Source organism: Arvicola amphibius, chromosome 4 (genome assembly GCF_903992535.2).
Source record: "Arvicola amphibius chromosome 4, mArvAmp1.2, whole genome shotgun sequence".
NCBI lineage: Eukaryota > Metazoa > Chordata > Mammalia > Rodentia > Cricetidae > Arvicola > Arvicola amphibius.
The window spans coordinates 36,960,776-36,981,661 of NC_052050.1; the positions used below are offsets into that span (position 1 = coordinate 36,960,776).

General features: G+C 36.5%; 1 protein-coding gene across 5 annotated transcripts in view; it reads right to left on the reverse strand.

Moving 5' to 3' along the window:
- The window catches only part of Acaca (acetyl-CoA carboxylase alpha), a 208,039-nt gene that overhangs the window by 92,584 nt on the left and 94,569 nt on the right, over window positions 1–20,886 (reverse strand). For 3 of the 5 annotated variants that reach the window (XM_038324765.2, XM_038324766.2, XM_038324762.2), the window contains 6 exons: window positions 20,668–20,775; window positions 14,971–15,027; window positions 14,353–14,397; window positions 3,928–3,969; window positions 2,187–2,402; window positions 953–1,108 (listed from right to left, as the gene is read on the reverse strand). In XM_038324765.2, coding sequence (XP_038180693.1) covers window positions 953–1,108; window positions 2,187–2,402; window positions 3,928–3,969; window positions 14,353–14,397; window positions 14,971–15,027; window positions 20,668–20,775 — 624 coding nt within the window. The remainder of the gene's footprint in view (window positions 1–952; window positions 1,109–2,186; window positions 2,403–3,927; window positions 3,970–14,352; window positions 14,398–14,970; window positions 15,028–20,667; window positions 20,776–20,886) is intronic. The other 2 variants (XM_038324764.2, XM_038324763.2) reach the window with 1 other exon arrangement.

Genomic DNA, 20,886 nt, shown 5'->3' on the forward strand with positions numbered 1-20,886 from the left:
ACTTGGGAGGTTGAGGGAGGAGGATCAGAAACTCAAGATTATTCTTAGCTACACAGGAAGTTTGAGGCTAGTTTGGTGTACATGTGACATGTACATTTTAAAAAAGAAGCAAAAGTTCATGTCTACAAGTGATGTAGAGAAAGGCAGATATTGATTGACAGTCCTATCCAAATGTACAGCAACCCAGGAGAAAGACTGAAATATCAGGAACAGAGGCACTTGCCCTTTATTTCAACTAAGACAAAAGCTAAGTACAGAATCATCTTCTTTCCTTCCCTTAAATTGTACAGAACACAGTTTAGAAAACAGACTCAGGGACAAAAACAGATATATTATGTGAACTTCCTTACAATAAAATTCTCTCACTGTGGAGAAATAGAGTAGACATTTTCAGACAGTGTTGCACCTAAGCAACACCACTCATAAGTAGTATTTAATGCATAAAGGCAATAATTTAGCCAAAATGTCTAATAATAGCAAAGTTAATCAGTTCAGATAAGGAATCCTGGGATATCATATAAAATAGGACACCACATGGCAAATATTACAAAACCAGTATCAATGGAGAAACTATTTATATATTTATTTATTTAGGCCAGAGAGGGCACCAGATCTCATTACAGATGGTTGTGAGCCACCATGTGGTTGCTGGGAACTGAACTCAGGTCCTCTGGAAAAGCATCCAGCGCTCTTAACCTCTGAGCCATCTCTCCAGCTCTAACGAAGAAGTTCTATTATTACAGCAAATAAGTGACACAGCACCTTCCATTTTGAGGACTATTTTGAATGGCTAAGTAAAACAATTTTGGAACTGCTCCATGAAACTCAACCTGTGACTTTAAAAAATTAAGAAAACAACCTGATGGCATGAACATCTGTTTCCAAATCCAAGTGAGTCACACACAAATGAGTCTCTTTGTGGGGACTGACAGAGAAACTGTGAGAAATGTACCTTTGATGGGTCCATGATGACTGTGGGCACAAAGTTGAGGAAGATGTGGTTACAGTCGGTGCGGACATTTGTATTATTAAAAGCAACTTCCAATTCATCCATGGCTTCCAGGAGCAGCCGCTCCCCTTCATTTTGTAGATACTCAAAAGAAGCTTCCTATATAAGAAGAAAATTACCACCATTAATGTGCTTTAAAAGCAATAAAGAGGGGATGGGGAAATGGTTCAATGGGTAAAGTGTTTGCTGGGAAAACACAGACTTAAGTTTAGATTTCCAGTGCTCAAGAAAAAGCTGGAACAGTGCCCTACATCGGAAACCCTAGCACCAAGGGAAGGTAGGGAATGGAGACAGGTGAATCAGAAGGTTCACTGACCAGCCAGTCTAGCTGAAACTATAAGTTCCAGGTTCAATGAGATATACTGTTTTCAAACAAAAAACAAAGTAGAGAATGACAGAGGTGCATATGTGCTTACACAGACAAATAGTAATAAAAATTAAATGATTAGTAACAGAGGAAGATATCTTCATGTCAACTTCTGGCCTCCACATGTGCTTGAATGGGGAAGTGTACATGCATCCCACCTCTACCCCCAAAGCAATAATTTAAGAAGCAATATGAGAAAACAGTAAGGTATCTATCTGCTTATACATTGTTTAACTTTATCTTGGTTGTAAGTCCGTTGACTGTAGGAGGCAAAGGCTGGCGAGGGTTAAGAGAAAGGCTGCCAGCCCTTTCTCCAACTTCTAACAATATAATTTCCACTAAGAAGTAGAGATGCTAGGCATTACCAGAGCTAAAACCCCAATATGATTATGTTTCACATATGCCAAACAGAACACTTTAGAAAAAAGACCTGTTTAGCACGAAAAGCTAAAGGAAGTTTACGGCAATGGCAATGGGATGCAATAGTTAGCATATAGCATATGAGGAAGCCCACACATGAAGACAGGTTTATGTATCGGTTACTGTAACTTTCTCCTTATTCGTTACCATTACCCAAGTCTTTGTGGTTTTCGTCTGTTAAGCATTGTTTTCTTTCTTCAAGTAAGTGCTCTCATGCTTTTATTATCAAGAAAAATCAAATTAAAGAAAAATGAGCCTTTATTATTTGGAATATTGGAGAACTACAAAGACAAAAGCTTTGATTCAAATAGTAAAACTCTGATTTTGAGCCATGACTAATTCTCTGTCCTTTCCCTAATGGATAACTTCCCATTAAAGTAAAGGACTCACCTTTGTGACCAGATCAGAATGCCTGATGATTGCACGGACGAAGAACCTGTAGTCAGTTACTTCTGTGCCCACTTCCACCTTAGCTGCCCCAAGATACAAGTGCATCTTGTGATTAGCACATGGGATGGCAGTGAGGTCAAAATTTCTCATCCGGTTCAGCTCTAATTGGAAAGCCAGAGCAGGCTCAAGGTGACGATAAATGCGGTCCTCTTCAAACTGAGCACAAGAATCAGAGGGAAAAACAGCTCACATGAGGCAGTTGCAAAATTACTTTATGATTGTGTTGATAAAACAGATTCTTAAAGATTGAACCCAGTAACTGACATCTGTGAGGCTGAGGCAGGAGGATCATCCAAAGTTTGAGGCTATCATGGGGATTTTGGGGTTGTGGATCAGAAGTAGAGTACTTGCCTAACGTGCGAACGTGTGGGTTCAATCTCTAGCACAACAATAAATAACTAAAATAAAATACAAAATAATTCAAGGCTATAGGTTTACATAGTGAGTTACAGGATTGCTTAGGTTACAGGGTAAAACTCTATCTATAATAAGGAGTGGAAGGGGCTCAAAAATAGAAACATAAGTTGTAATATACTAATGAGACACATACAGAACTACTGAATAGCTTACATAATAACAGGTACTCTAGCACCAAACAAAAAAAACCAAAGACATAGGCGAGTAGATCTCTTTTAGTTTTAGGTCAGGTCTATATAGAGTTCCAGGCCAGTCAGGGCTACACTGTAAGATTCTGTCATTCCAAAAAATATTAAATAAAAACAACATGAACAAAAATCTTCAATTCCCTCAGAACTTCTGAAGCATTTAATACTGTTAAAAATTAAAAAAAAAACAACTATGCAGATTGCTTCACATTAATTAGTATCTACTTCACAAGATAGTGTTATGGGCTCACCTAAGTAGTATGATGCTTAATGGTGAGACTCATATCTTATCATGTAGTAAGAAATAAACATCATATATTAAGATGGTTTTTGGCTTTGGAGGAAATCCCAATAGTTACATCATCACTTATATGTAAAAAGTTTATAAATACATTTCCTACATTGCTGAATATAAATTATTTTGTTAGAAAGCATGTCAATTAAGTCAATGGAAAAGACACCTAAAATATAAGCTAGGAAGAGGGAGAAATCAACTCTGTATGAAATTTTATACTTTAAAACCAAAAATAACAAATGGATGACAAGAGGAGCTGAATATAAATCAACTGTCTTGTAGGTGACAAGAATAATTCTACTAAACTGGGTGGTGTTGGCACACACCTTTAATCCCAGAACTCAGGAGAAAGGCAGGCCAATCACTGTGAATTCGAGGCCAGCCTGGTCTACAGAGTTAGTTCCAGAACAGGCTCCAAAGCTACAGAGAAACCCTGTCTCGAAAACCCAAAAAGAATAATCCTAGTAAAAAGGAAAAAAAATAGAATAACTTTACTAAATAAAGCATTCCTTAATAACACATCAAAATTGTTCTAAAGAAAAGGGATGTTTTTGAAGTTACAGCCTTCTTTGGGTCAAGACATTTGATTATTTCTTAAAGTAAATTTTAAGGAAGTGTGCTTTAGAAAAAAAGAATGGCAACAATGGCCTACTCATACCACAAAAAGGGGAGGGAAAGAGAAAAGGATGGAATGGAGGACAGACAGGAGAAGGAGGAGGCGGGGGCTGGGGGGGGGGGAGAAAGGGAAATAAAGAGGGGCAATGAAGTAAATAATCCTTACCTTATCTCTTGCTCGGAATGTGAAAAATTTGGGAAATTCTCTCTGAGATAAAGAAGAAGGCAAAATGTGTTAGTCCTTCAGGGAATGGCTCTTAGGGGATGTAACACACTGTATGGTCTCAGTCAAATATCTAGAAGACAGTTCCTAAAAAACATGCTCTTTATCTGAGCTTACTCCAGACAAGAGGTACCCTCTGGATAATCGTCACTTTCACCCCACTTGGGAATTACTACACTATTAACCTACCTTTAATATCTATCATCTCTGAAGAAAGAGTTTTCATTTCATCTCTCAAGTAGAAAAAAAGAGTCTTCCTGTGTGTTACTCTTGGTACAATCTGGCAAATAAAAACAATATGCCCTATACTAAAACCACTGCAATGAGTCTTACTAGACTGATTTCCCAAGCTTCTCTTTAAGAAAACTCTTCAATTGCAAACTAGTCAAGTAAATTTTAAGTCTATGGTGTTTTGTCCCAACCCCTACTCCAACATTCATTCTGAAACTGATGATTTCAAGGATTTAATAACAACATTTCAAGACAAAGGAAGCAGTGGATGCTACTTTGGTCACTATTGCTCTGCCTATGAAAGAGAGGAGTGGGACCAGTGAACTTGAAATCATTAGGTCTTCCTGCACAGCATTACACAAGAAAGCAACCAATTTACTAGAACCCTATTAATTAACAAAGATGAATTCAATTAGCAGAGTTCATTAGTTTCTGAAATTTAACTTATTAACACCAAATACTCCTGTTTCTCGGATGGGAAGCTCTCCTGGCAGTGCTGCAATGAGTCATTACTATTTCCTCTCTAGGAGGTTCCATTAGGTACCTTCTTCATTATGAGTGCAATATAATCAAGAGAAAGGTGGCATAAAACAGAGAGATCAGGACTAGCTAGCTACACATTCTTCAGGAGCCTTTAAGGAAATCTGGACTCAAAATCTACTAGGTGGAGGGCACTCTCCTGTGTCTTTTAAGGAAATGATTACAGTTCCTGCTTTACTGATGAGCGAGGCTTAGCTCAAGGGGAAAATTAACCAAAGTCTCTCATGACAGAAACCATGCCTTTGGCCTCCCAAGCATAGGGTGTTATCTTTTTATTCTTGTTATAATCAAACTTGCTCATATAAATATGTTTTTCATAGGTGAGACCAAAAACAAACAAGCAAACAACAACAACATGGAAATTAAGACAGATTAGTAATGGCACACACCTTTAATGCCAGCAGCCACACTAGTCAGCCATATAGGCCAGGCAGTGGTGGCACACCCTTAATCCCAGCAGCCACACCAGTTAGCCATATAGGATGGGCAGTGGTGGTGCACACCTTTGATCCCAGCACTAGAGAGAAATATAAAATGGGAGGAGACAGGTCTCAGTCTCAATCTGAGGATTCACGGAGGCAGAACTGCCAATTTTCGGTTTGAGGTAGAGTAAGAGCCAGTGGGTGGCTTCTTTGCTTTTTTGATCTTCAGGTTGAACCCCAATATCTTTCTCTGGGTTTTTATTAATTGTGCTACATTTGGCACCAAACGTCTGGAGTACAAATTCACAAAAAAGCCATCTGCCTATGGCTTCACAGACACCGGCATAGGCCAGAGCTACAAGTGGCCAGGTTCACTGCTCTACTGGTTAGATTTTTCTTTTCTTTTCTTTATTTTTCTTCTGGTGGGCTCTTCCAAAACCCCCTTCTCAGGCTGCTGTCAAACTAGGCAGCTGCCTTGAAATCCAATCAGACATTTATTGTTCTATGCAGCAGCAATAAGCCTCACATCTTCATCAACATTGGCAGCAGATTTGGTAAGACAACTGGGAATTCTTAAAGGGAGGAATTAGTTAAAAGAGTTTTTTTTTTCCACATTAAAATCTGGGAAAAACCATTACAATGGAGGGATTTATGTCTCTATATGATAATATGCTGGACAGTTTGAAAACAGAAAGGTTAAATAAGAGGATAACTAATTTAGATGAGATTTATGTAGTGTCAATTGTAAACATTATCAGCATCAAAATAATTGTTTTATCACTAAAAAAGTTGGTTAATCTGAGTGATAAGATATAGGCCTTAGAAAAATCTAATAAAACAGATCACAAAAATATTCAAATCTAGACAGAGGAATTTAATGGAGAACTAATTTCAGTATAGCATTATAAGAACAGAGAGGAACAGCCTAAGGTTTTCAGACAACCAACCTTAATATATCCAGTAACCATACAGGAATTGTCAAATGGCAGAGGCTCTGTTAAAGGCTGAGTGGACTCCTGTGCCAATGTTAGATTTAAGGGGATTCAGGGAAGCAATAGTCTCACATGGCATGCATTCACCTTTTGTGAAGCATATGTTAAAATCATGGTCAATTTGTAATAGAATTATCCCTAAAGACAGGATAGAATTGGTTAACGAATGGTGTTTTAGAGTCTGGTCCACTACTATGATGGAGTACCTGTTTCAGAGAAGAGGATAAGATTATTGAACAGCAAAGTAAAACTAAAGATAGGGAACTCTCCTAACATAATCTCCTAACGGAGATTATGCTGTTATAGAAAGGCAGGCTGAATATGATGATCACATCCTGGATTTATACTGTGCAACAGCTCTGAATGCTTGGGACAGAATTGGCAAAATAAATAGAAAAGAAAACTGAGTCACTTACTAAAGTTATACAGGGCCCAAGGGAAGCCTTTACAGATTTCTTACAAAGACTGACTTCGGTAGTAAATAATATGATACCAAATTCAGAAGCTAGACAAATAATAATTAAATCCCTTTTTAAATGTCAATTCTCTATGCAAAAGGAAAATGAGGCTGTCAAAGGCAAGGTCAGCACCTATGGAGGATTGGATTCGAGATACAATTAATATTGAATCTCATGACCATGATGATGCATGGATAGGAGAGGTAATTTCCAGAGGTTTGAGAAAAAATAAAAATGTCCAATGTTATAATTGTGGCAAACAAGGTCACCTTAAAAGGGATTGTACGCAGGGTGTTTCTAGAAACAATGTTTTTTCTAAGAATAATACAGTCAGAACACCCCTCTCTTCTGGATTATGTGGAAGGTGTGGCAAAAGTAGGCATTGGTCAAATGAATGCAGGTTAATGAGGAATATTCATGGTAATCCTTTGCCATCGGGAAACTATGTGATGGGCCTCTTGCAAGCCTCTATGCCAAATATGTTTCAGTTGTTTCCTACCATCTTAGAGGAAACTCCATCCCAGAGCAATGAAAGAACCCAATGACTACTGTAAGAAAGCATACTACTCTGAATAATAGAACACCTATAGAAGAGAGAACAAAAAATTCAGGAAAACCGTAAGAGTATTTTGGTAAACTATAAATGAACAAAGACCAACATTAAAAATACGAATAAGCGATGTTGTCATTGAAGGTCTGGTAGGCACAGGTGTGGATGTAAAAATAATTTCTTCAGAATCTGGGCATACAAACTGGCCTCTTCAGTTGTAAATTCAATTGTAAATGTTCAGTTTTTAGGGACTGGAATTTTATCTCCAGTAAAGTAAAATGTGAGACAGCTCAGATGTATAGGTCCAGAAAGACAGAGAGGAATATTAAAACCATATGTGGTTAACATAGCAATGAGTTTGTGGGGACATGATTTGTTTCAGCAATAGAATACTCAGTTTAATATTCTCCCAATCTTAGAAACACACCATAAATTAACATATGTTTCTGGAAAAAATATTAGAAGGTTTTATAAAGAATAGTCACCAAACATTCAAAATGAACAAAAACAGGGCACAACAGCTGCCGATATTTTAGAGGCACCAACAGCCCTACCTTTAAAATGGCTGACAGACAAACCTGTATTTAAAACAGCAGTTTCTCTGTTGTTAAAGGCCATTGCTTAAACCTTAGATGGTGACAAGGACTTAAATAGGCCCAGGAATTTATCAGCTGAAGCTGAGAGAGAATTGGCTTTGATTGAAGAGAAATTACAGAAGGCAGATGTTGATCAAGTGGAAACACATCTTAATGGCATTCTGGTCATATTACCCTCCAACATTCCCCTACAGGAATTTTAATGCAGAGGGAACATATTGCCTTAGAATAGATCTTTTTACCACATAAACTGAGTAAAACACTAAACACTTAAGTGAAAAAGGTCTCGGAGTTAATTCTAAAAGGAAAATTTAGACTTCATCAATTAGCAGGACTAGACTCAGCAGTAATAGTACCTTTTAATAATGGTAAAATTGTCAAACTATGGGAAGAAAGTAAACCCTGGCAAAGAGCATGCAGTAATATTTTGGGAGAGATTAGCAACAACTAACCCAAAAGCAAGAGAATTCAACTTATCAAGAGAACTAGCTGGGTCCTTCCTTGAATTTTACAGGACACACCAATAACTTGAGCCCCTACAATCTATACTGATGCAAATTAAGTCAGGAAAGGAGGTTACAAATCAGAATATTTAAGTAAAGTGGATCAAAGCTATTATGATTCTGTCCAAGAGTCAGAATTGTATGCTATTCTCATGGTACTAAGGAATTTTAGAGAACCTCTCAATGTAAGGTACTGATTCTCAATATGCAGAAAGAGTAAGGTTTTGCATATTGAAACAACTGATTTTATACCAGATGTCACAGAATTGGCATTATTATTCACTCAAATACAAGATACAATCAGAAATAGTAATCATCCCATAAACATAACACACATAAATCCCATATGGGTCGGCCAGGTCCTCTAACACAAGGTAATACAGAAATCCATCAATTATTGATTGGAAATGTGTTGAAGGTCTCAGAATTTCACAAAAAACATCATGTCAATAGCAAAGGTTTATAAAAAGACTTTTCCATCACATGACAACAAGCCAAGGAAATTATAAGAAATTGTCCTACTTATCCTTTATACAATGAAACACCATTACCTTCAGAAAATAACCCAAAGGGGACTCAAAGGAATGAGATCTGGCAAATGGATGTGTTCCATTTTATAGAATTTGGAAAACTAAAATATGTACATCACCATTGATACCTATTCAGGTTTTCAATGGAAAACTGTTTTGAGTTTGGAAAAGGCTGGTTCAATAATCACACATTTGCTAGAAGTTATAGGTATCATTAATATACTTGTACAAATAAAGACAGACAATGCTCCAGCATATGTCTTTAAGAATATTAAACAGTTTTTTTGTTTATTATAATATAAAGCATATTACAAGCCATACAGGCCAGGCAGTGGTAGCACACACCTTAAACCCCAGCAATTACACTAGTTAGCCATAGAGGCTGGGTAGTAGTGGTACATGTCTTTAATTGCAGAACAACAAAGGAATATAAAGCAGACAGTAGATTATATACTCTGAACTTCACATAGTCTAATTCTGGTTTAATTCTAGAGAAATCTAGCTTCCAGATTATTACCTAAAAGAAAAACATAATGAAAAGAAAGAGAAACAAATCATTCCATGGGTTTTTCTTGAAAGAAGTTAGTAAAACCGTAAGATAACATTTAAGCACACACTTTTCTATCTGCTGAAATGAGGAGGTACTAATATGTCATTTTGACATACATTTTTCCCATTTTTATTAAAAAACAAAACAGTAGAAAGAAAAAAATTTTAATAGAAGTGTTCTTTTTTGCCAAATCAATTAATCAAAATTGTAGGCATTAAAATCAAACAGTTTGAATGGAAATACCTTCACTGCATATAATAAAAGGACTATATTTTGGCAAAGTGTGAAATATCTGTAAGGTGACAAGAAAGAGTTACACTACCAATTTAAAAAAACACTTTCATTGTGTGTGGTAGTGCACCTTTAATCCTAGGACTAATGAATCAGATGAAGGTGGATGGATTTCTTTGAGTTCCAGGATAGCCAAGGCTATGTAGTGAGATCCTGTCTCAACAAAACAAAAACTAAAACAACAACCAAGAAATAGCCCCTCAAAAACAAACAACAAATGCCCACTTTTGTCACGGGGAGCTGAGAAGTTATCTGAGGTGATGGAAGTAAACCTCCTCCAAGTTCTGAGGAGATTTTTGATACACTGAAATTCAGAACATTTACAATAGGGTTGGTATGAAATGTCTGCAAAAAAAGGAAAGCAGGAATTTTAATACATTATTTAAGAGACAAGAAGTCTGAAGGGTTTCATAAAAAGTCAACTGTTGGCACTCAGAAGGCAAACAAATTACTCTAAAACATTAGGAAAAAAACAAACAAAGCCAGGAATGGTGGCATAGGCCTTTAATCCTAGCACGTGGGAGGCAGAGACAGGAGAACTTCTATGAGTTTAAAGCCAGCCCGGTCTACATTACGAGTTCCAGGACAGCCATAGCGGTTACACAGTGAAAGCCTGTCTCAAAAAATCATAAACAAAACCAAAACAAAACAACAACAACAACAACAACAAAAAAAAAACATTCGGATCCTATGGTTTTAGTAACTTCTGCATTTCACCTCATTTCCATGCTGCCAATTTTCCCACTAACAGCATTCCTGCTTATTCCATCACTAATGTAATTGCTTTCCAGGCATGCTCTAGTGTTATGGGCAAATATCATAATTGAATGTACAAAAAGAAAACCCTCTTAGTGTTCTGGTAAAAAAAAAAAACAAAACAAAACAAAACAAAAAGCCAAAACAAAAGAATGCAACATTTCTCAGGAAGAAATTATACCCCTGCTGTGTTCTAATCAGCCAACCATCATCAAGACAATCAAAATAATTTGCCTAAATTAGCCAATCAAGACACCCTGCAAATCAGAGAATGTAAAAACCTGAAAGAGAAAGCATCATAGCTGATTATGATACTAATAATCGTGTTAAAAAACCTAATGAGATGAAGAAATTGGGAGCTTGCTGGTGCAATTCTCTTTTACTTCAACATGCTGAGAACAAATTATATAGACTGTAATTAAAACAAAACCCTAACCAAACCTAGCTAGTTAGTCTACTAGTAAACAACTAACTACCTTGCAAAAAGAAAAGAAGTGCAAACTACTAACTATGAGCCATGATAACTGTTTAGGATAGGAATCTCCTCCCTCAAGGCCTAAACAATCTAAAATACTTCACCTTACATGAGAGTCACTCACATGTAAGCAATCGTGAAAGGACAACTAGCTCTTGAGAGATTTGTGGTAATTTTTTAAATCCCACAAGCCCTTAAAGCTCACCTACAAAAAGAAAATAATTAAAACACAAACTGTGTGTGATTTAGAATCCTGTCACAGTATTTGGACCTTAAGTTTTTTTTTTTAATTTTTCCAATATTTATTTATTTATTTTTTATTAAAGATTTCCATCTCCTCCCCCTTCCCTCCCCTCGCTTCCACCCATAGAGAGGAAGAAATGGTAAAAACACACATTTTAATATCCTTGAAAATATCTTTGCTAAAAAAAAAAGAGGAGTCAAGTTTTAAAAAGTATAATATATACCAATTAGCTCTTTCTGCTATACATTTTGGAATTTAAGATCTAAACTATTAGTGTAACTAACTGCAACTTAATTGAGAAATTTAAAAGCCAAAGCTGTAAGGTTATGCAGGGTGGCATATGTCTATACTTGCAGTACTTGAGGGATTGAGGTTACAGAGTGAGACCCTGTTGTCTCTCCCTCTCCCCAACACACACACACACACACACACACACACACACACATACAGAAAAAGAAAGAAACAACAACAATAAAAAACCCCAAGCAAACAAAAAACAATTTAAGAAATCTCATTTCTTTTCAGGGTTCTTTTCTTTTTTAAAAAATGCAACATATATATTTAAAAGGACAGACTTATTTTTCCTCCAACTTCCTATTATAACATTAATTTCAAACTGTTCTTTGCTTCACATTAAGGAGACTTGACTTAATTACATGGCTATGAAAACAGATTCCAAACCTAGTGTTTTTACTGCTGGCATAATAGCTGTTTCAGAGTAAGAGTCTGTGTATAAAGTCAAGCAATCAGGCAGCAGCAGACATATCAGTGGTCGCTTTCTTGAGACAATCATGATTGCACAACACAGTACTGAGATGCTTATGGACTTCACTGGCATCAGAATAAACACCTCACAGTACGCCTGCACTCCACGAATCCCTCCTTTTGTCTGGCCCTTATTAGTCTCATGGTACTAGGGCAGTACAAAACATCTATGACTTTGAAGAGCAGTTTGTTTCACTCCACATAAACCAATGTTTTTCTTAACAAAACTTGGTAACCTTTCTCTTCTACTTGCTGCACATGGACACATCCTCATTTCTATTCAGTAACACAGCATAGAACAGAAGGAGCTGCATTACAACAGCGTGGATTATCAAGAAGCCAGCGAGATCAAGGGATTCATCTCTAACACTCCTGGAAAGCTTCCTCTTTTTTACACTACACTAACTATGGGCCAAGCATGTATCAGACATGACAGAAGCTAAGCATTCTTCATGAATGGCAAGCTACCACCATCGGAAAAACTCAGAGCAGCACCAGGACTATAGTCCTAAACTTGTACAGTTCTGCCAAGGTTCCCTAGAGGTTCAGTAATAGTTGCCATTGTCCCTACAAATGCAATGATCATTTCTAAGAAATAATGATTGAAAGTATCTCATTCCTTAAAGCAAATTCAATCCACGACTAAATTGTAAATGTTCACTTGACTCCAAAGCCGGCTTTAATACACTAATGAAAAATGAAGACATTTATAATCTCCTGATTTCCTACCTGATGCTACTATAAACGAAAACTGGACAATAACAGCTGGAAGACCAGCCTGTTAGCCTCACTAACTAAGTAAATTTGGTCTGTACACATCCCTATGCAACCTAAATTCAGAAGTATAAGGACAGCAGAGAGATAAAAAAATTAAAGAAGTTAGACACTAGGACATGATACAGATTTGAAAATAAGAATTTTTTTGCTATTGCTTTTGTGGTTTTATTGTTGTTATATTTAGTATGAGTTTCATATATATAGTAATAAAAATGTTAGTGATATCAAAGAATTTTGGCTTTCTGAAAATTTTAGGGAACAGTTTTATTTGACCATGGAATGATTATAGAAAAGTAGTCATTGTACCATACACATTATATTATATGCACTCTTAGCAAAAAGTAAAATAATTTTCTAAATTCATGTCAGTTTATTTAATAATATGCTATTAATCCAATATTGGTGATAAAAAGTGAGCTTACCAAATGTTTAGGAGCCTAGCCCAAATGTGACGCATTCTGAGAGCATCTACCAATCACGGTGTTTATTCATGGACACTCATAGTCTATCCCCAAGTATCAATTTTATTCCAAAAGCTTCTGATTTTTCTTCCTAAAACCCCAGGGTTCTCTCTAAACTCCTCATACTTCTCCACTGACTCCAGTTTCCTGTCTGAAGTTATTGATTGATATATACCTGAACTCTGCTGGATTTCCTAACATCAAGGGAGTTATGCAGTCCACTACATTTCCTAAAGAATTTCAGAAAAATCTTAGCTATTAGCTTGCAGGGGAGGCTTCTCTATAGACTAAATAGATCAGCAAGGTGACTCCATGAGGGAAAACAAAATATCAAAAGCCTTTAGTTTAGAAAGCCCCTTCCAGAACTCAAAATGTTTCCTGCTCATTTTTAACAATGCTCACTATTATTATTAAAAATTATTTTATTATACTATTAAAAATGAACAGTACTTGAATGACAGCTTAATTGTTTTAATTGCTACAATAAAAAATAGGAACAACAAGAACAGTAAAAATTTCTTCAGGAAAACCAAGACTCCCTAACACCCTTGGAATCTTACTAGGCTACAAAGAAGCAATTTATAATGAAACATTTTGACTACAATCAGTCATTTTGACTGACATTATGAATATAGGCTAGGTTACTGGTCTTAATCACTATCTTCATATTGGCTATGATCTCAGCATAAACTAAAGTTCAGATGGTTACTATTAGCTTAACTTTCCTTCCAGTAAAACCTTATATTTATTTATTAAAACCTTAATATTTATTTATTCCTGCTCTTGGAATTAACATACAAAATTGCAACTTGACCTCTACAAAAGCATTTTAAGCAATAAATTACTGGTCTTCAGAACTGAGTTTTCTTCGTATCAAAACTTGGATCCATTTTGAGTAGAAACTAAAACCTCAAGAGTAACTAGTACTGCTTTCTTACTGACTCACTGTGTGCGGAGGGAAAAAGTCTGGTGAGTTCCTTCTTCTTATTCAACAGAGGCAATGTACACTTTCATCTTTATCGACAACTGAGAGTTATACTGAGATTTCCAATGTAGTGTTTAAAAGAAGAAGAAACTTATGCTGGAATATTAGGTAGAATTAAAAAGTCATTCCCATACTTTACAGGGATGATCCTCAAGTATAAACCTTTCATATAACTCAGCTACATTCTGCTTAAGTAATCAGTGGCAAAGACAAAACCTTTGATAGTTGATACCTTTACTTACATGAAATCTCTGATCCACCTCACAGTTGACCTGTTTTCTGAAATCCTTTCACATTAAAAAAAATGGAAATAGAAGAATAAATTAGCAGAATGATGAGTTTAGAAAGTCCTTCCCAGAATACCAACTATCAAAAGTTTTTTAAAAATGAAATTTATAGAGAAATAGTTATTTCTTTACATCGAATCTATAAATAACATACTATTGTAACTATTTCTTAAAACCATGATTTTTTTTTTTTTTTTTTTTTTTTTTTTTGGTTTTTCGAGACAGGGTTTCCCTGTAGTTTCTAGAGCCTGTCCTGGAACTAGCTCTTGTAGACCAGGCTGGCCTCGAACTCAGAGATCCGCCTGCCTCTGCCTCCCGAGTGCTGGGATTAAAGGCGTGCGCCACCACCGCCCGGCTTGTAACTATTTCTTATCTTTAAAACTGTGATGGCAGTCAGATGGTGGCGAGGCAGAGACATGTGGATCTACATGAGTTCAAAGCCAGCATGGCCTATAGAGTTCCAGAACAGCTAGAGCTATTTGCTACACAGAGAAATCCTGTCGCAAAAAAGTGAAACCCAAAAAACGTGGTGGCAACATAAACACTAGACAGATATAATTCAAATGTCAATACCTTTTGTGCAACCAGGAACGTAAGTCGTCGGATCCCATGCTCAACCAGAGTAGCTTTCTGTGAACAAACATAAAACGTAAGATAGATGACAACCAAATTTTACCTTACTTAAGTCTTCACAAGATTCTAACTGGAATAGGCACCCTTTCTGGGATAAAGACCTCATCTCAGAATCTTCATTGCTCCTGGGATTAAATGTTAAGGAATAGAGGTTCTACTGATCAGGAGGGAAGGGAAAGAGAAGTCTTCAGAGAAGCAAGGGTTATATGGATTCTTAGAGGTAGTTGACCTCCAAGTAAAACATACTGGGATGCTTAGTGTTAACTGTCTACATGACAATCTAGAATCATACAGGAAGAGAGTCTCAATGAGGGATTATTTAGAGCAGGATGGTCTGTTGGCATGTCTGTTTGTTTGCTTGGTTTTGTTTTGGTTCAGGTTTTTCAAGACAAGGTTTCTCTGTGTAACAGCCCTGACTATCCCAGAACTCACTCTGTAGACCAGGCTAATCTCAAACTCAAGAGATCCACTTGCCTCTGTCTTCTGAGTGTTCGGATTAAAGGTGGGTGCCACTATTGCCCTTGTGAACATGTCTATATGGGGTAATTTTTTTAAAAAAGGTTTATTTTATTAATATTTTCTGTGTTATGGGTGCTTTGCCTAAGTATATCTCTGTGAATCACATATATTCAGTGCCCAAGGAAGTCAGAAAAGGCCATCAACTCTTCTGGAACTGGAGTTTAAAGAAGGTTGTGAGCTGTCCTGTGAGTTCTGGGAATTCAACCCAAAGGCTCTGGAAGAGCAGTGTTCTTAACTGATGAGTCATCTCTCCAGCCCGTTTGAGGGTAATCCTGACTGCATTAACTGAAGTGGGAAGACCTGTCTCTTGTGAGTCAGTTTTCTTTAATGATGTGAGCCCTAGTAGCTTGAATAACTTCAGGGCAGGCCTTATTCCAAGGAGAGTTGTAGGGCAACACAAACTGGACTTGATGGAAAAAAAAAAAAAAGAAGAAAACTCAGAGTTGGGTGGGAAGTGACGTGAGGTGGAAATTAGATGAGTCTAGATATGGATGAATATGATCAAAACAGATTGTCTAAAATAGTTGAGGAATTAATAAAAATATTATGGAGAGAAGGTGCCCAGTTAAGACATATTTCTCTTCTAGAGGACTAGAATTCAATTCCCAAGGACCCAATTCAGGAAGTTCACAACTATCTGTAAAGTCAAATCTACCTTCTGTGGGCACCTTCACTTACGTGCACATCTCCATAAACAGAAAAAAACCACATGCATGCAATCATATAGATAAATGTTTGTGTATACACACACACACACACACACACACACACACACACACACACACACATATATATATACACACATAAATTGTAAATAAATATAAAGCCACCAGGATTGGTGGTACGTGTCTGTAATCCCAACACCTAGGAGGACGCAGGAGAAGGATCATGACTTCAAAAACAACCTGGACTAAAGCAAGTGCTGACATTTAAAAAAAAAAAAAAAAAACTAAAAGAAAAAATATGGTTGTTAAAAACAATGATTAAAAGACTTTTAAACTTGATATTATTCTTAGCTCCACTTGGTATAGGTAAACAAGATGTTATAAGTCAACAGTGGACAGTGGTTTCAAGATAGCCTTATTGAGTCTTGAACTCCCAAACCTAAGCTTTCCTCAATTCTGTACTGTTTATTTGCTTCAAAACACAAACAAATAGTAGGTTTTTAATGTTTTTAAATGTTCTCACAAAGGAGCTACATGGTAATAAGCAGGAAAGCAATCCAACAAACTGAATTATTTGGGAGAATTCATGAATAATACAAAGAAAAAAATATGTAGACTTTTACAGCCTTCAGTAAGACTGCAGTTGGATTACATTCCTAGCTATATAACATGAACTAACAGTTTATAAACAAATTATTTTTTGAATCATTCAAATTACATTTTTTGAGGCTGGAGAGATGGGTCAGTGGTTTAAACCACTGGAAGTTCTTTCAGGGGACACAGATTTGATTCCCATCACCCATATAGCAGATCATAACCAGCCATAACTCCAACCCAAGGGTATCCCAACATTCTCTTCTTGCTGTCATATATATAAATATAGCACACAAACATACATGTAGGCAAAACACTCACACACACCAAATAAAATTAAAAATTGTATTTATTACTCATGTGTTTGTGTCTATATGGGTGAGTCCTGGGGATTAAAAGCAGGTCATCAGGCTTGGTAGCAGGTGTCTGAGACATCTTGCTGGTCTCCAAATCTTAACATTCAAGTTAATATATAGGTCAGGTGGTAGTAGCAGACCTCTATGAATTAGAAGCAAGCCTGGTCTACATAGCGAGTTCCAAGACAGCTAGAGCTGTTACATAGAGAAACCCTGTCTTGGGGAGGGTGGAGCTGATATCTAAGTTTTTTGTTTTTTATGTTTTGTTTTTTGTTTTTCCAGGACAGGGTTTCTTTGCATAGCCTTTGCTGTCCTGAAACTCACTTTGTAGACCAGGCTGATCTCAAACTCATAGATCTGCCTGCCTCTGGCTCCTGAGTGCTGAGATTAAAGGTGTGCACCATTATGCTTGTCAGGTTTTTGTTTTTTCAATTCCAAATTTTTTTCTTATAAAGAAGCAAATGTCTAGACCTTTACCCCCATTTCTAGATTTCTGCTATGATATTACTTAGTAAAAAACATTGCTATTATTGATACTATAAGCAAAACCTAATAGGAAAAATCTATTTTCTATAGACAAACTTTCATGATAAATTCCTAGGTCAAATAAAAGTAAACATTAGTCTAACACATTTAAAAATTATCCATACTGTCATCAAACTCTTCAGTATAAGTAAACAAAAACTGACATTACAATAAAAATAAAATGTGCTAAAAGAAAGGCGATGTGGAGATGCTCTCAGTATGCTGAGCAACAGAAACACTTCAGACACCAACAAAGAATTCCACTACAGCTGAGGCCTTCAAAGACAAGCATCAATAGCTATGTTCTGGCAAGGGAAGAAAATAACTTTAATAATGCCATGATTTAAAATCAAAATTGTTATTGCTTTTAAAATTCCACAAGTGGCTGACAATAAGAGCAGAGCAACAGGATTCTGATTACATTGTGATAATGCAGGTCTCACAGCAAGTCCACAGCTATTACCCAGCGATTAGGCGTCATCACCTGGAGAAACTCCATTTACACTGACTGCTTCAATCTCCTCTACAAGTCATTTACAAATATATGATCCTAATTTCTATGAGAGAAAAGAAGACATGCTGGGACTAGAAGATTATTTGGACAATTTGGATCAACCTATTTGATAGTTTAATGTGTGCTTTTTAAAAAAACTTTTTCTAAACTGCTAGAAGTATGATTATGAAGTGAAAAACAAAATAAATTATTACTCTAGGTTTTTTTTTTTTCAAAATTGCTTTTCTCTCCTCTTCTCACATCTATTTTAAAAATATGTAGATGAACATAGCAAATCTTCCAAGGTAAGCATCTTAACTGATGCTTTCTCTAGGCTCCTAGTGTTAGAATTCTGTCTTGACCCTTCTTAATGCCTTAGGCAAAGACACCAGATTTCCCTTTGTCTCAATGTATGAAAATGATCACTGCATAAGGGTATGCAATCTTAAGTCTTAGAAAAACAAAAAGCCTAAAATTGTGAAAACACAATCAAATGCAGGCTATTTATATCTAAAAAAATCTACACAGACACTTTCACTGACTGCCATGTATATCAGGACTCCTTCACTGAGGTAACCTTGGTTGCTGACCAAAGGTTAATTTTACGTAGTAACCACATATTTCTCTGGAAGAACAATTTCCTTGTGTTGGCCATTGCAATTCCAATATCAGTTCACCTGTTCTGAGAGAGTCAGAGTAAATGCTACTTGTATTAATTACTACATTATTTTCTCCCGAGGTATTTTTACCTGTTATGAATGCCAAGGGCACTAACTTTTTAGAGTGCTAAATTAAGTTTTAAAATATCTACAAAGTTCTTTATAGTAAGCAGTAAGTGTTATTCCTTCAAATGTAACACATGGGTGTGACTATTAAAGGCAGTTTTAAGAGCAGACTTTGACATCTATCACATATCATGAGTATAGTTCAGTAGCAGAGCAATTGTCTGGTATGCAGAAGGCCAGGGATTTCTATTCCCAGTACCATCACCACTGTTTATTACTGTTTTAAACATGACTATTTGGTTGCCCTAACTAGAATTGACGAGGATAAAAATGTATCATTTTCTAAATATTATAGATCTGACATGAAAGGCTTTGCTCTATCATCTTCCACTTGGTTATAAAACAGTATCAATTAACCTCTCAGAACATGAGCTTTTCCATGTGTACATAGAATAACTCCTGACTCATGTAAAACTTGTGAGATTGTAGAAAAGTGTAAATAAATTGAGATAGAATTTCTTTATTAATATATATTATTATTGTTTAAAGATTTAAGCTGCCACTTATCTCAAATACTTGGGAAGTAAAGGTATATCTCTTTGAGGCTAACCTGGTATACATAGTGAATTCCAAGTAGTCATAGTGACATCTTGTCTCAGAACAACAACAAAATCCCCCACAACAACAAAAAGCCAAAAAAATGTATGTGAGCACAGACACAAACACACACATACACCCTCTCTCGTAAGTACGTATGTATGCTGATCAAGTAGTAATCATTTAAAAGATGAAGTTAAGTTAGCTACTTAGTCCTACCAAGGAGGCAAAACTTGATATACTTCCTTCAGAACTGAGGGAGAGGGAAGGGCACACGAGAGACAGGAAAACATCTCAGGATAAGAAATAAAAATGACAAGAATCTAAGTGTTGAGTATGGAGTTTAATAACAATGTGATATACACTCGAGTGACGACAACAACAATATCAAAAACCTGAAAAGGCAGCTGGAAGTATTGCAAATATTTTAGTGGGGCGGGGGGAGGGGGAGAGCAGAAGACAGCATAGAAAGAACCTGCATGGAGTTGGGTACATATGGAACTTGCCACAAAATGGAAATATTCAGCAGTGAATTCAAGATTGAACAATGAATGTTCAAAACTAAAGCTCTAGGAGAGATTAGAAAACATACTTTAAAAAAAAACATGAGTATCTGAGGTCTGATCATAAAAAAGATATTCATTATAGATAATTAAATTACTTTGAAATTTCTTCCAGTAGGCAAAACTAGCCATAGTCTTGAGAGTTATGATAAAAGACAATTAATCAATGAAAAACCTTCCAAGTAAGCCAGGCATGGTTGTGCACACCTTTAATCCCAACACACAGAAGTCAGAGGCAGATGTGTCTCTGTGAGTTCAAAGTCAGCCTGCAGTACAAAGCAAGTTCCAGGACAGCCAGGGCAGTTATACAGGGAAATCCTGCCTCAAAAAAATCAAAACAAAGCCGGGCGGTGGTGGCGCACGCCTTTAATCCCAGCACTCGGGAGGCAGAGGCAGGCGGATCTCTGTGAGTTCGAGACCAGCCTGGTCTACAAGAGCTAGTTCCAGGATAGGCTTCAAAGCTACAGAGAAACCCTGTCTCAAAAAACAAAAAAAAAAAAAAAAAAAAAAAAAAAAAAAAAATCAAAACAAAACAAAACAAAAAAACAAACTCACAAGTAGAAAAAGCCACCAACAACTTTAACCTAGTCAAAGACTCACATTTTGTTGGGTGAACTCTCTGAACATAGCTGCAAGCTTGTCATCTTCAATATCACCATCAGTCTTGATAGCCACATTCAGAATGTGTATTGGTTCATCCCTGGGGACCTGTAAACCAAGAATACAAACCAAAGAAGATTATGAAGCTGGCTGCTACAAAAACTGGAATAAGTCACAGTACCTAGTAGAACAGTAACAATAGGATATTCTGGTTTGCTA